This window comes from Triticum dicoccoides, chromosome 6A, assembly GCF_002162155.2.
Source record: "Triticum dicoccoides isolate Atlit2015 ecotype Zavitan chromosome 6A, WEW_v2.0, whole genome shotgun sequence".
Classification (NCBI taxonomy): Eukaryota; Viridiplantae; Streptophyta; class Magnoliopsida; order Poales; family Poaceae; genus Triticum; species Triticum dicoccoides.
The window spans coordinates 354,054,618-354,067,264 of NC_041390.1; the positions used below are offsets into that span (position 1 = coordinate 354,054,618).

At 44.1% G+C, this 12,647-nt stretch overlaps 1 protein-coding gene across 6 annotated transcripts; it reads left to right on the forward strand.

Annotated features, from left to right (window-relative positions):
- The first annotated feature begins 3,331 nt into the window (after positions 1-3,331).
- LOC119316905 (protein GIGAS CELL1-like) lies at positions 3,332-8,310 on the forward strand. Of its 6 annotated transcripts, none has more exons than XM_037591296.1 (5): positions 3,332-3,590; positions 3,666-3,719; positions 5,042-5,100; positions 5,197-5,462; positions 7,623-8,310. In XM_037591296.1, the coding sequence occupies exons 4-5, from the start codon at positions 5,202-5,204 to the stop codon at positions 8,040-8,042; spliced, it is 681 nt and encodes a 226-aa protein (XP_037447193.1). In that variant the 5' UTR covers positions 3,332-3,590; positions 3,666-3,719; positions 5,042-5,100; positions 5,197-5,201; the 3' UTR covers positions 8,043-8,310. The 6 variants fall into 6 exon arrangements, with proteins under 6 accessions (XP_037447193.1, XP_037447191.1, XP_037447192.1 ...); XM_037591294.1 differs by having other exon boundaries at positions 3,332-3,574; XM_037591295.1 differs by having other exon boundaries at positions 3,332-3,574; positions 5,200-5,462.
- Positions 8,311-12,647: the final 4,337 nt, after the last annotated feature.

The following is a 12,647-nucleotide window of genomic DNA, read 5'->3' on the forward strand; positions in this document are numbered from 1 at the left end:
TATATATACTCTTATATCCCCAAACCACCAGAACAAGCCACGAAAACACTTTTCCACCGCCGCAACCTTCTGTACCTGTGAGATCCCATCTAGGGCCTTTTCCAGCATCCTGCCGGAGGGGGATTCGATCACGGAGGGCTTCTACATCAACTCTATTGTCCTTCCGATGAAGCCTGAGTACTTTATCTCAGACCTACGGGTCCATAGCTAGTAGCTAGATGGCTTCTTCTCTCTCTTTGATTCTCAATACTATGTTCTCCTCGATGTTCTTGGAGATCTATTCGATGTAATACTCTTTTGCGGTGTGTTTGCCGAGATCCGATGAATTGTGGATTTATGATCAGCTTATCTATGAATATTATTTGAATATCCTCTGAATTCTTATATGCATGATTTGGTATCTTTGTAATTCTCTTCGAACTATCGGTTTTGTTTGGCCAACTAGATTGGTTTTTCTTGCAATGGGAGAAGTGCTTAGCTTTGGGTTCAATCTTGTGATGTCCTTTCTCAGTGACAATAGGGGTAGCAAGGCACGTATTGTATTGTTGCCATCGAGAATAAAAAGATGGGGTTTTCATCATATTTCTTGAGTTAATTCCTCTACATCATGTCATCTTGCTTAATTTGTTACTTCGTTCGTTATAAACTTAATACTCTAGGTGCATGCTGGATAGCGGTCGATGTGTGGAGTAATAGTAGTAGATGCAGAATCGTTTCGGTCTACTTGACATGGACATGATGCCTATATTCATGATCATTGCCTTAGATATTGTCATAACTTTGCGCTTTTCTATCAATTGCTCGACAGTAATTTGTTCACCCACCGTATTATTTTCTATCTTGAGAGAAGCCTCTAGTGAAACATATGGCCCCCGGGTCTATCTTTCATCATATAAGTTTCCGATCTACAACTTTAGTTTCCGATTTACTATTTTTGCAATCTTTTACTTTCCGATCTATAAACCAAAAATATTTACTTTGTCGTTTATCTATCTCTATCAGATCTCATTTTTGCAAGTAATCGTGAAGGGATTGATAACCCCTTTATCGCGTTGGGTGCAAGTTGTCGTTTGTTTGTGCAGGTATTCGGTGACTTGTGCGTTGTCTCCTACTGGATTGATACCTTGGTTCTCAAACTAAGGGAAATACTTATCTCTACTTTGCTGCATCACCCTTTCCTCTTCAAGGGAAAAACCAACGCAAGCTATGCCACTTAACATTACAACATATAACCACCCCATACATAAACTCATTATCATGACAAAGGCTATACCACATCACACACAACGTGCAAAACCAAGTTTGATGCCCTCTAATCAGTTTGGCAAATTTTAATTACGTGGCTTCTAGGGTTTCCGGTTAACACTACCTACGTACGTCCAACATCAAGGCGATAATTCTTGTTGCTAGATTAACTTTTGGGGTGTGTGAGGGAAGAGACTTAATTAAAAATCTTTAGCCCCACACTAAACTTTGTCAATATGCGTGAGCCCCTATAAGATCGACCATCTTCATCACCCTCTCGCATTCGAGATTTCACTATTCTTGACTATGATGAAGCCCATAGAATTGTTAGCAGATCGTCGACAGCCAGAGACGATCGATGGTCAGAACTTGGTACAAAGCTACATCACGCCGTCAATGAACTGAACCGAAACAGCACTTGAGGGAAGCATAGCAAGAACATCAAACCCTCACATCCACATGTAATCTAAATCGAAACCTGCATCTACTCATGAAACCGCTCATCATTCCACTGTTCGAAAATGTAGTAGAAAACAAAAAATCGCCCTACAATCAACCAGGAACACAATGAAGATGCACTAATAGTTTGGATTGGATCGTTACCAACTCCGAGTTGCAGCGGAAGAATACCAATCGGTGTAGATCGTACTTGAAGTCCCTCGAACCATCGATGAACAATCCCTCGAACGTAAGACCGAAATCACGGTCTCTCCACAGATTGCAAGTGTACGGTCTTCACAATCCGGCAGCGTTTCACTGTCCAGAGCTAATCATCGCCGAAGAATTAGAGAGAGGAGATTAAAACCACACTAGGCTTCTAATTATGAGGATTAGAGGATCTAGACCTATCTATAATTAGATCAACTAGGATCAACTACAAGTAGAACTAGAGAATTAGAGGAGACTCCAAAACTTGTGTGTTCAAAATTGCTAAAACCTCTAGTATATATATGTTCGGAGGAGGTGGAGGGGCACCAAGAAAGGGGGGAGTCCCCCCCCCCTCCTTGGCCGGCCAAGAGGAGGGGGATTTCCCCTTCATTTCCGCATACCCCTTCCTTACCCAAGTGGGAAGGGGGTGCCGCCTCCTATTGGGCCCAAGTGGCCCAAATAGCTTTCCACCACTTGGCCTTTTAACGCCTGTTGATATTTAAATAAATATAAAAAACCTCCTAAACATATTTACAACCTTTTAATATTAATTTAACATCACGGAAACTATTTCTACCTATACATAATTTATCGATATTACCCGTAAACCTCAAAACCCTTTCAGTGACCACGAAACGCTTCCGGGTTCCTCTCGAAACTATTTTGAATATTAATGAAACTGTTTCATAAATATTTTCTCATCACTTCTGTCCTACTAACACTCAGTAGATCATGATTACCTTAAACTTGTGATCCTGTAGGTTCGGTAAAATATAGACATGAACAAAACCCTTTTTGTTCAATGATCGATGATGGAACTGTGGACGTCTATATCGACCCATATGAGTACACGGATGACATTCGAGTGAACTTTTGATTATCATGTGCTATTTCCTTTGCTTCGCGATATTTTGACATATTGATCCCTATGGGCACGGGAGGAAGATGAGGAGCGCCAGGAGCATGAAGCGGAGGAGCACGGGCCACACAGCAGAGCCGTCGGCAGAGAAGGCGGCGCAGGCGGTGTGGCAACAGGCTTTCCCGTGGGCTGCGCCGCCGCAGGACTTCGTTGCTCTCACCATCTCTGAGGACGATGGCCACGCCTACGGCTACGTGCTACATGGCTGGGAGGGGCTTTTTTTAGTTTTCAAATTTATGTTTAATTGTGTGCATGTTTTAAACTTATTATTTTTAAGTCCACGCAGACAATGGGTAGACCGTTGTTAGGTGTGTCGGCCAATCCAAACCAAAAAGTGGACACGCCCGTCCGCTCGGTCGACCCAAACGAATATAAAACGGACAAAACCCACGTCCTTGCGTTGGAGTTGCCCTTACACTTAATAATCGATTTAAGGGGGTTACATATTTACATTTGGTACACTTATTTCATAAAGGAAAGAGATAAGGCCTCTGCAGCAAGGCCAAGCAACGGTCAAATATATTTGAAACACGCCCAGAACCCGCTCCTCGCCTCCCCTTCCCGTTAGTTAGAATAGACCCCTAGAAACTTCTCATCTCAAAAACAAAAAAAAGAGCAGATTTAGATAGAAACCCATAGCCACCCTGAAGCCCGAACCGGAGGAATCTACCCAGACCTAGGGGTCAGGTAGGGCCGTACCTTAGGAAGTAGCCGTTGCGAGGTTCGAATCGACTGGAATCGGGGGGAAGAGCAGAGCAAATCGTGAGAAATTTTGCAGGTTTTGGGGGGGTTTGTGTTCTTGCCCTTTCCCGAGCAATTCGTTGATGCGTTTCTCTCGTTTATGGCCTCTCAGATCTGCGGAAGGGTAGGGATTGGCGTGCAGGACTCGGAGCGGGAGTAATCTGAGGTGAGTAGTCTGAAATCTGGGTAGATTTGGTTGGCTCGCGTCCGCCCAAACGGCGTCCCTGCTGTTTCCTGATCCATTCTTGGGTTCTTTCCAAAAACAAATCTTGGATTCTTTGGTTGCGAATCTTTGGAAGTTCGAAAAATTTCTTGGGTTCTTTTGTTGCGAATCTTTGGAAGTTTTTACAGATTCTGACCAGAAAGAGGCGGAGAATAGACGATTTTTTCTGTTTCGAGGCGATTTCTTGAGGCGGCTGCTACAAATCAACCGGCTGATTTCCTGGAGAAATCAGCCGGGTCGCCAGCCATCCGATCTGTCTTATCTCAGCCCTTGAAAAACAGTCAACGCACACTCGATGTCCTCCTCCCCGCACCGCATCAGCCACCCCTGCTTCGATCGTCGTCTAGGCCGCCGCTGCAAAAGCATCACGGCTGCCGCCGGCAAAGCACTTTGCAACACCGAAGCCGCCGTCAGCCGCTGCATCGCAGTTCCAAGAGCCGCCGGGAGGCTCCATTGGAGCACTAGGAGCCGCCGGCGAGCGCTCCATTGGGGCACCGAGCTGCTGCTCTGCAACTTCGAGCTCGCCGACGAGAGTGCTGCAGCGTCGCAATGGGAGACGCCGGCCAGAGCTCCATTGGAGCACCGAGCGCTGCACTGCAGCTTCGAGAGCGCCGGCCGGTGAGATCCATTGGAGCGGCAAGCGCTGCAGCTTCGACAGACGCCGGCGGCAACACAGCATCGGGAGGCGGAGGCGAGAGCTCCATTGCAGCACCACAGCCGGCGAGCTCCACGGGGTCGCAGCACCGCATGTGCTGCACTGAGAGCACCGGCGAGCTCCATTGGAGCACCGAGCGCTGCACTGCAGCTCGACAGCCCACCGATGAGTGCTGCAACGCAGCACCAAGAGCCGCCGGCGAGCGCTCCATTGCAGCACTACCGCTAACGAGCTCCACGGGGTCGCAACGCCGCTTGTGCTGCACTGCATCTCCGCCGCCGTCGCAAGATCCACGAGGACGCAGCTACCTCCGGCGGTGAGCGGCGCCCAACTCTGGCCTCCTGCTTCATGATGTGGCGCCGGCCTCAGGCCCTTTCTCTTACTTGTGACGGTAGAGGAAAGGGGAAAAAGAGAAGGAGTGGGGGAGAAGGTGCGGAGACGAAGGAAGAGATAAGGCTTTGGCTGGTTGCGAACGGTGTGTGGGGTCGGACACGTGACGTGCGCTGCAGGTGGTTTGCGCGACCTGAAAATCATCCGGCTTAAAGAGAACGTTTTCCATTTCTTGATGGGTGCTCTTCGTGAGGTCTCAATCGTTGATGCGTTCTTGCAGGTATCCTTAGAGCCTTAGGGGGGCAAGTACAAGAAATACTAATTAGAGACGAGCAAAAGGTATCTAAATTCTCTCCATTGACTCGTTATTCATGTGTTTTCTGATTGTTTCTTGAGTTCTTGCGTTGTTACTGATCTGCTACAATCTTCTCGCAGTAGAGATGGCTGAAGTGAGGATTGCCAGCAGGACGGCTGTAGCCGATCGCTCTGGCGGTGGATTCTTCGTCAGGAGGGTGGCGTCTCCCGGAGCCGTGGTGGACAAGGGCGCCGTCAAGCCACTTACTCGTCGAGTCCCGTCACCGTCCAGCAACAAGGAGAACGTGCCACCAGCGTGCTCTGCGTGGACTGCACCCAAGAGGAGGAGCTCCCTGCCTGAGTGGTGCCCAAGGACCCCACTCCGTGATATCACATCAGTCATCAAGGTGATAAACATTTCCTCTTGTGGGTCTGCTTCATGGATCAATGGATCATGACAGTTTTACATTGTATGATCATGTGCATTTTAGCTGTGCCTAGTCTATGGCGTCCAAAGTTACTATTCACAACAGTATGATCTAGCTTATGCTAGTTTTGTACCTTGCTGAGATTCATGCAACATCTGACCTGGTGATGTAGACCGAACCTCGATGCCGAGATCCGAGCTGTTGCTGCGGCCCGACCTTTCACGACACTTCACCTTCAGCTGTAGTAGCTTCTCGTCCGCGCACGTGATGTACGCAAAGTAGAGGGATTGAACCTTACGGTCCAGCACGAGAAAACCAATCTCGACGACGGTACTCACGCGCAAAACAATTTCCTCAAAGAGAAATCGCACCACAGATATTTTCTAAAGCTTCCTTCAAAACTTAGGATTTTTTAGATAGCTTCCCCAAAACTCGATACGGGTATTTACCCTAAAAACATATCGTGTCTATTCATAAAAATATATCCTCCCTTTACCTGAACATGATCCGGCTATTTATACTAGTATAGCCGACCCACCTAACAATGATTAAACACACGCAAGCTTTTGTATCTATTCCTGACTTCCAAACTGAAACAACTAAAGATAGGAACTAACTCAATATTTTTCCTAAACAAAACTCTAAACTTACACAATATCTTGCCGATCTCTATGGGGTGGGCCCCGGGCAACAGAACACAATGAAAGATATTCACGCACGTCAGGACTCCTCCTGGAAGCTTCACGTGTCTTCTCTTTCCATGGTAGAAAAATAAATAGCTCTCTATTTTTAATCCTCTTGACCGAACCAGACCAATCTGATCTCGTCTTAGTCTTTGTATCATAGTAGGACTCCTTTTCTTTCCATGATGTAATGCACGTCAGTATTGCCTTGCAAAACTCAACACATCCATCGGAGTAATTCGGCCAACATGCAGACTTGCATGCATGCACATCTACAAGCAGTAATATTCCACCAAGCTCTTCCTCACGTGACATCATATTTAGTTGTTGGTTTCTCTCTTTAAACTGAACAAAGCACATCTCTTTTAGTGTCTCATCACCTGTACAAGTTACATTATCTAGCTCCTGCTCATCTTCACAGATCTGTAATATTCTGGGCACATATATATCTGCGATCTTAAGCGGTACAACAGTGTGTGTGGCCATATCACCTGGTGTATCGAATTTGTACATCAATAGTGTAGTTTGTGGGCCGCAATCTCAGTTTACTTTTCATGTGTTCTCTTTCAGCAAGATATTTGTGTATCAAGTTTTACTCCACGTTCAGTCATATATCCATTATAAACTCTCATATTTTGGAACGACACTCCAGTTGCTCTGTAATGTGGTGCTCACACAGTGGATATAATGTTATTTAGGTGATGCAATATTAGATAACTGAACTTTGATGTTTTCCTGTGTCAATTTTTTGTCCATGTTCAGTTATCTACCCATCTTTTGTTTTAAAACCTTTAGAATTATACTCCCCCCGGTCCTTTTTACTCTGCACATTGGATTTGCCGAAAGTCAAACTTTACTAAGTTTGACCAAATTTATATTAAAAATTATTAGCATCTATAATATCTAATAAATATAATATGAAAATATATTCCAAGATGAATCTAATGATATTGGTGTTGTTATGTGAGTGTCTATAATTTTTTATATAAACTTGGTCAAAGTTGGATGAGATTGACTTCGAATAAACCTAATATGCAAAGTAAAAAGGACCGGAGGGAGTACTCCAGTTTGTTATGTAATGTGTTGTTTACACTGGATTTTCTTTTCTTCCCGATTATGCTATGTTATAACCTGGATGCTCTCTTTCAGCAATCTGTTTGTGTGTCAAATTTTAATCCCATGTTCAGTCATTTACCCATCTTTTTTCTAATTTTTTGGAATTATAAATTTGCTTCACTGCTTCCCTTGAGTATGCATCGAAAAAGCATGCAACATTCTCTGAAATATATAGATGTTCATGCCTTTTATTCCTGCTCATATTTCTGTTTGCTTGAGGGTTGCTATTCTTCTTGTAGACTGTCAACTTTAGCATGGTGAAAATGGAAATGCAGTTTCACCCATTAAGATGATATGTTTCCATGGCAGTCTGGTGCTATACTAACTAAAATCTCTGCAGGCTGTTGAGAGGAAAAGTCGGCTGCGAGATGCTGCGGCTCGGCAGCAGCTCCAGTGGGATGAAGAAGACTCCTCGGAGCCTGAGGATCCAGCACAAACAGATGAGGGTATTCATGGAAGCACAGCACCAACAAATGAAACCCTGGGTGTTGGCTCGGCTAAAGTTGTTGAAACCACCGCAGCATCAGCAACCTGCTTGGGCGAGGGCGAGAGCACCACGATGGTGAAGGCATCTGATGACTGCTCCTTGCAGTCTCCATCCAGACCAAGTGGAGAAAACGACGTGGAGAAGCAACTAGCCAACTCCATACAAGAGATTGAGAAGATGGTGAGCCGGAACCTGAAGCGAGCTGATCCCAAGGCTGCTCGGCCTTCCAAGACCCCGGCTGTCCAGAGGCGCACCCTGATGTCTATGCGCTGAGCATCACATGTCTGCTACTTTCTTAGCGGCTAGTCCTAACTAACCATGGTGCTCGGTTCTCTGCTTGAGGAGTTGGGTGGTGTTGTGTTCATGGTGGTTCTTTGCTTGAGGATTTGGGTGGTGTGTTGTGCTCATGGTTCTCTGCTTGAGGACTTGGGGTATGGGCGGTGGTAGCTAGCTCTCTGCTTGAGGGCACATGTAGGATTACATCACCAGACTTGATTGTGTTACTGTGTATGTACTTATATAGCATGTCTGCGTTTTGTCATTCAGCTGATCTCCTTGTTTGTTGTTCCACTGTAACTAACAGTAACTAATAAGACGATAGATATGGTGCATCTTCTGTTGTGGAGAAAAATAATATCTTGTTGGTACGTGACATACCTTATAAGATTTTCTGGTTGGGGCGCGAGGTCCTGGCATTCTGGTCTGCAGAATGTGTTGCAGGGCAACAGCGATTTGGTGTTTGGGAACTTTATATTGCTGCCAAGTCTTTATGCAATTGTCAATGCACTTGGAATTGTTATTCGTGGATGTTGTTATCCTCGTTTCAAGAAACCAACAACAAGAGCATGATTTTTTTTAAACGAGGCAAAAGACTTGTCATTTTCATTGATTAAATTGTCCGGTTAATTGACGAAAAACCAGGCTAAAACCGATACAACACAACCCACATGACATGGGCACCACCTACCAACCTGGCCACACGCGCAAGCAACCGAAGGCTCCGACTTTGACGACGAGCAACACAATGGAAATATGCAGGACTTGCGCCGACCATGCCCTCCGCAAACGATCACTAAACGCCTGTCATCGTCACCACGTGGACTCGCTCCAACGCGGCTCCGACTTCAAAGCAACCAAGCAACCACGGAAGAGCACATCGGACATGCTAGGAAGAACCGACTATCGAAGACCACGCCGCGACCCAAGCTCCTCTCAACGCCATCATCGTTGACAAATAGAAATCAGCGCCCCGCCTCAGCAAATCGCGGCGAAGATGCCATCATCCACCAACCTCTCAGTCGTAGCCGACTCTGAGACGATGCCCCCAAGGAGGAGAAAGACGCGTAGACGCCTATTGATAAAAAATATTCCCTCCTCAAAATATTATAAGGCATGCTTAGCTTATTCTTGTCTTCATCGCGTATACTCTAACTATAATTTTCATTTATTGTATGCCTATAAAATTATTGTAAAGGCATATGAAATAAATTTGTTTGCTAGACAAATACGATGATAAAATTTATACTCCCTCAGTACAGAAATAAAAGCGTGTTTAGATCACTAAAGTAGTTATCTAAACGCTCTTATATCTTCTACAATAATTTTTCCTGAGTCCACGTGAAGCCACGTCACTAGCTGATTTTCCTGAGTCCACGTGAAGTCACGTCATCCGAATTGCTATAGCCGTTGATACAGTACAGTTCACGAATCTGCAGCCGTCTAATCATGTTTTGATGCAATTTACCAAGACTTGCCACCGCTAAGTGGAAAATAACGATTCATTGTTTCTCTCCAGCTCCCTCTATTCTTCAATCTCACTGCCCCGCTCAAGTTTCCGTAAATGGGCTAGACCTGTCGCGGCTGAGCTGGCTCCCGAAGCCAACATATGTTATGTGGGCTGTAGGTTGTAGCCCATGCGTGCTAGGTTCCCACGTACGGTCATCTTCCTCACGCTGGGGAGCTCCTAACTCCTGGCGCCCGAAGGCGATGGGACTGGGCCGGCCCAGCAAAACAATTCAGTGCATAGAGGTTGTTTGCGCGAAAAGGCCAACCAACTGGACTACCACGCTGTACTGACCAAATCCAGGGCCAATACATAATGTATATTTGTACCCGCGCAATTTACTACACATGTAAACGTTTAATGTAGCGCTATCAATTTTTAATTATTTGAAAACATTTAGGAAAAAGTTCATTGACTTTCAATAAAAAATTATATTTAAAAAAATCATTGATTTTTAAAAAAGTTCATCGGTTTTGAAAAGAGTTCATTGATTTTAAAAATGTGTTAAACGATTTTGAAAAGAGTTCATCGGTTTTGAAAAGAGTTCATTGATTTTAAAAATGTGTTCAACAATTTTGAAAAGAGTTCATCGATTTTTAAAAAGAGTTCATCAATTTGGAAAAATGTTCATCGGTTTTGAAAAAAGAGTTCATCGACTTTGAAAAGAGTTCGTTGGTTTTGAAAAGAGTTCGTCGATTTTGAAAAAAAGTTCACCGATTTTGCAAAAAGAGTTCATCGATTTTGAGAAAGAGTTCATCAATTTTGGAAGAAAAAAAGTTCATCGGTATTGAAAAAGAGTTCATCAACTTTGAAAAGAGTTCATCGATTTTGCAAAAGAGTTCGTCAATTTTGAAAAGAGTTCATCGATTTTGAAAAAGAGTTTATCTATTCGGAAAAGAAGTTCGTCGGTTTTGAGAAGAGTTCTTTGATTTTAAAAAAGTGTTCATCGATTTTGAAAAGAGTTCATCGATTTGTAAAAAGAGTTCATCGATTTGAAAAAATGTTCATTGGTTTTGAAAAAAGAGTTCATCGACTTTGAAAAAAGTTCGTCGGTTTTGAAAAGAGTTCATCGATTTTGAAAAAAGGTTCACCGATTTTGCAAAAAGAGTTCATCGATTTTGGAAAAAAAATCATAGGTATTGAAAAAGAGTTCATCAACTTTGAAAAGAGTTCGTTGATTTTGAAAAGAGTTCATCGATTTTGCAAAAGAGTTCGTCGATTTTGCAAAAGAGTTCGTCGATTTTGAAAAGAGTCCATCGATTTTGAAAAGAGTCCATCAATTTTGAAAAAGCGTTTATCGATTCGGAAAAATAGTTCAGCGGTTTTGAAAAAGAGTTCATCGGGTTTGAAAAGAGTTCAGTGATTTTGAAAAAAGTTCAGCGATTTGGAAATAAGTTTTCGATTTTGAAAAAGTGTTTGTTGATTTTAAAAAAAATCATAGAATTTAAAAAATAGTTTATCGATTTTGATAAAACAAAGTTCATTAAATTCAAAAAGGTTCATTGAATTTGAAAAAAAATCACACATTTATGAAGGAAAGAAAAAGGAATAAGGAAAGAAAAAAGAAAAAAGAACATGAAAAAGAAGAAGAAGAAAATCTCGCGACCCAGAGAAACAAGAAAAGAAGAAAAAGAGGTTGACAAACACCAAGTGGAGCATTTCCTGGTGGTAACAGCGCTGCTATCTCTAACGACAGATTCCAAGTTTGAACCATCGCACTCGCCCCCTTTTTGATCGATGCAGTTTTAACATAAAGAGGATTAAATGGGCCGGCCCAGCGCATCGCTAGGGGTATGCGCCCGTTTGCGTGCAGCGAAGAAACAGGCGCAACGGGCGCCGTTTAGGATTTGCCCTCACGCTGCGCCCGACTCTCATCCTCATCCTTATCTCTTCCGCCGCCACAACAGTATCTCTCATATGCCACAAATTATAGCTTCGAAACTACAACATTGATCGCCCACATTACTATCCCTCCGTTACCCTGAAACTGAAGAAGAATCGCTAGATATAACTGAGCGGACACGGCCTTTGCGTTTCAGTGATGCCATCCTCCCGCAAGACCGTCGATCTGCCTGCCTCTGTCGCCACCACCATGGTTCTCGGGTCGCAGGTCAGGCCGCGGTTTAGCTGCCGAGCAGCTAGATCTTCGAGGAAGACATAGCCAAGTCAATCTGTGCGGGTCGTTGCCTCCTCTCCCTCGCCCCAATTTTTTCTGAGTGATGGGAAATTGGCTAGCTGCTGGCCCGTCGTTCCATTACCAGCCACCCGCTGCTGCTCTCCTCTGAACCTCCTCCGCCATGCTTGCCAGTACGTCTCGCCTCTTGATGTTTCTATAATTGTTGGGACGCTGGCTTGGCAGCCATTCCTTGGCCAACCATCTATATCATCGAGCAAGGAACAACTGTTGCGTCCTTTGTGTGTCGTTGCTCTGCTCTGAAGCCGCCCGGGGCAGCAAGAAGCTGACTAAATCAGCAAAGGTGATTTCCATAGAGAGTTATGTCCACCTTCAGGATGGTCACATCAGCTTATCAAGTGAGCCGCCGGAGCGCTCTGACATTCAACTGTGAGATGATGAATATCACTCTTGACATGCTTATGTGTGGCCTGCTTCTATTTTTGCAGTTACATGCTTATCCCACTACTCACACCGCAGTCTGCACCATCTGATGCTACAACGTCACACGCCTCCTATGTATGTAATGATTTTTTTTCACCATGATGAGGATGACTTTTCATACATTGTTGGGGATCAAGACAAATTGTAACATTGGGCCAAATTTTACAAGTATTCGAACCACTTTTTATCTGGATGCTTCAGAGTTATTTCCTTTGTATTAGAGACTAGCGCAAATGAGAATCATTTTGCGCGAGTGGCAATCTGCCAGTCAGTTAGCAAATATATTTTTTCATATTCTTTCCATGTTACTAATCAATCTATTTCAACATGTAATTCTATAAAGGTATATTCGCATTCCTTTCCGCAGCAATGCGTGGAGTGTCACCTAGTTTCTACAGAGAGTACATGTTAAATCCATGTACTTTGGTGTATATTGATAGTCAAAGTTGTGTATCAAAGACCATGCAAAGTCAACCGT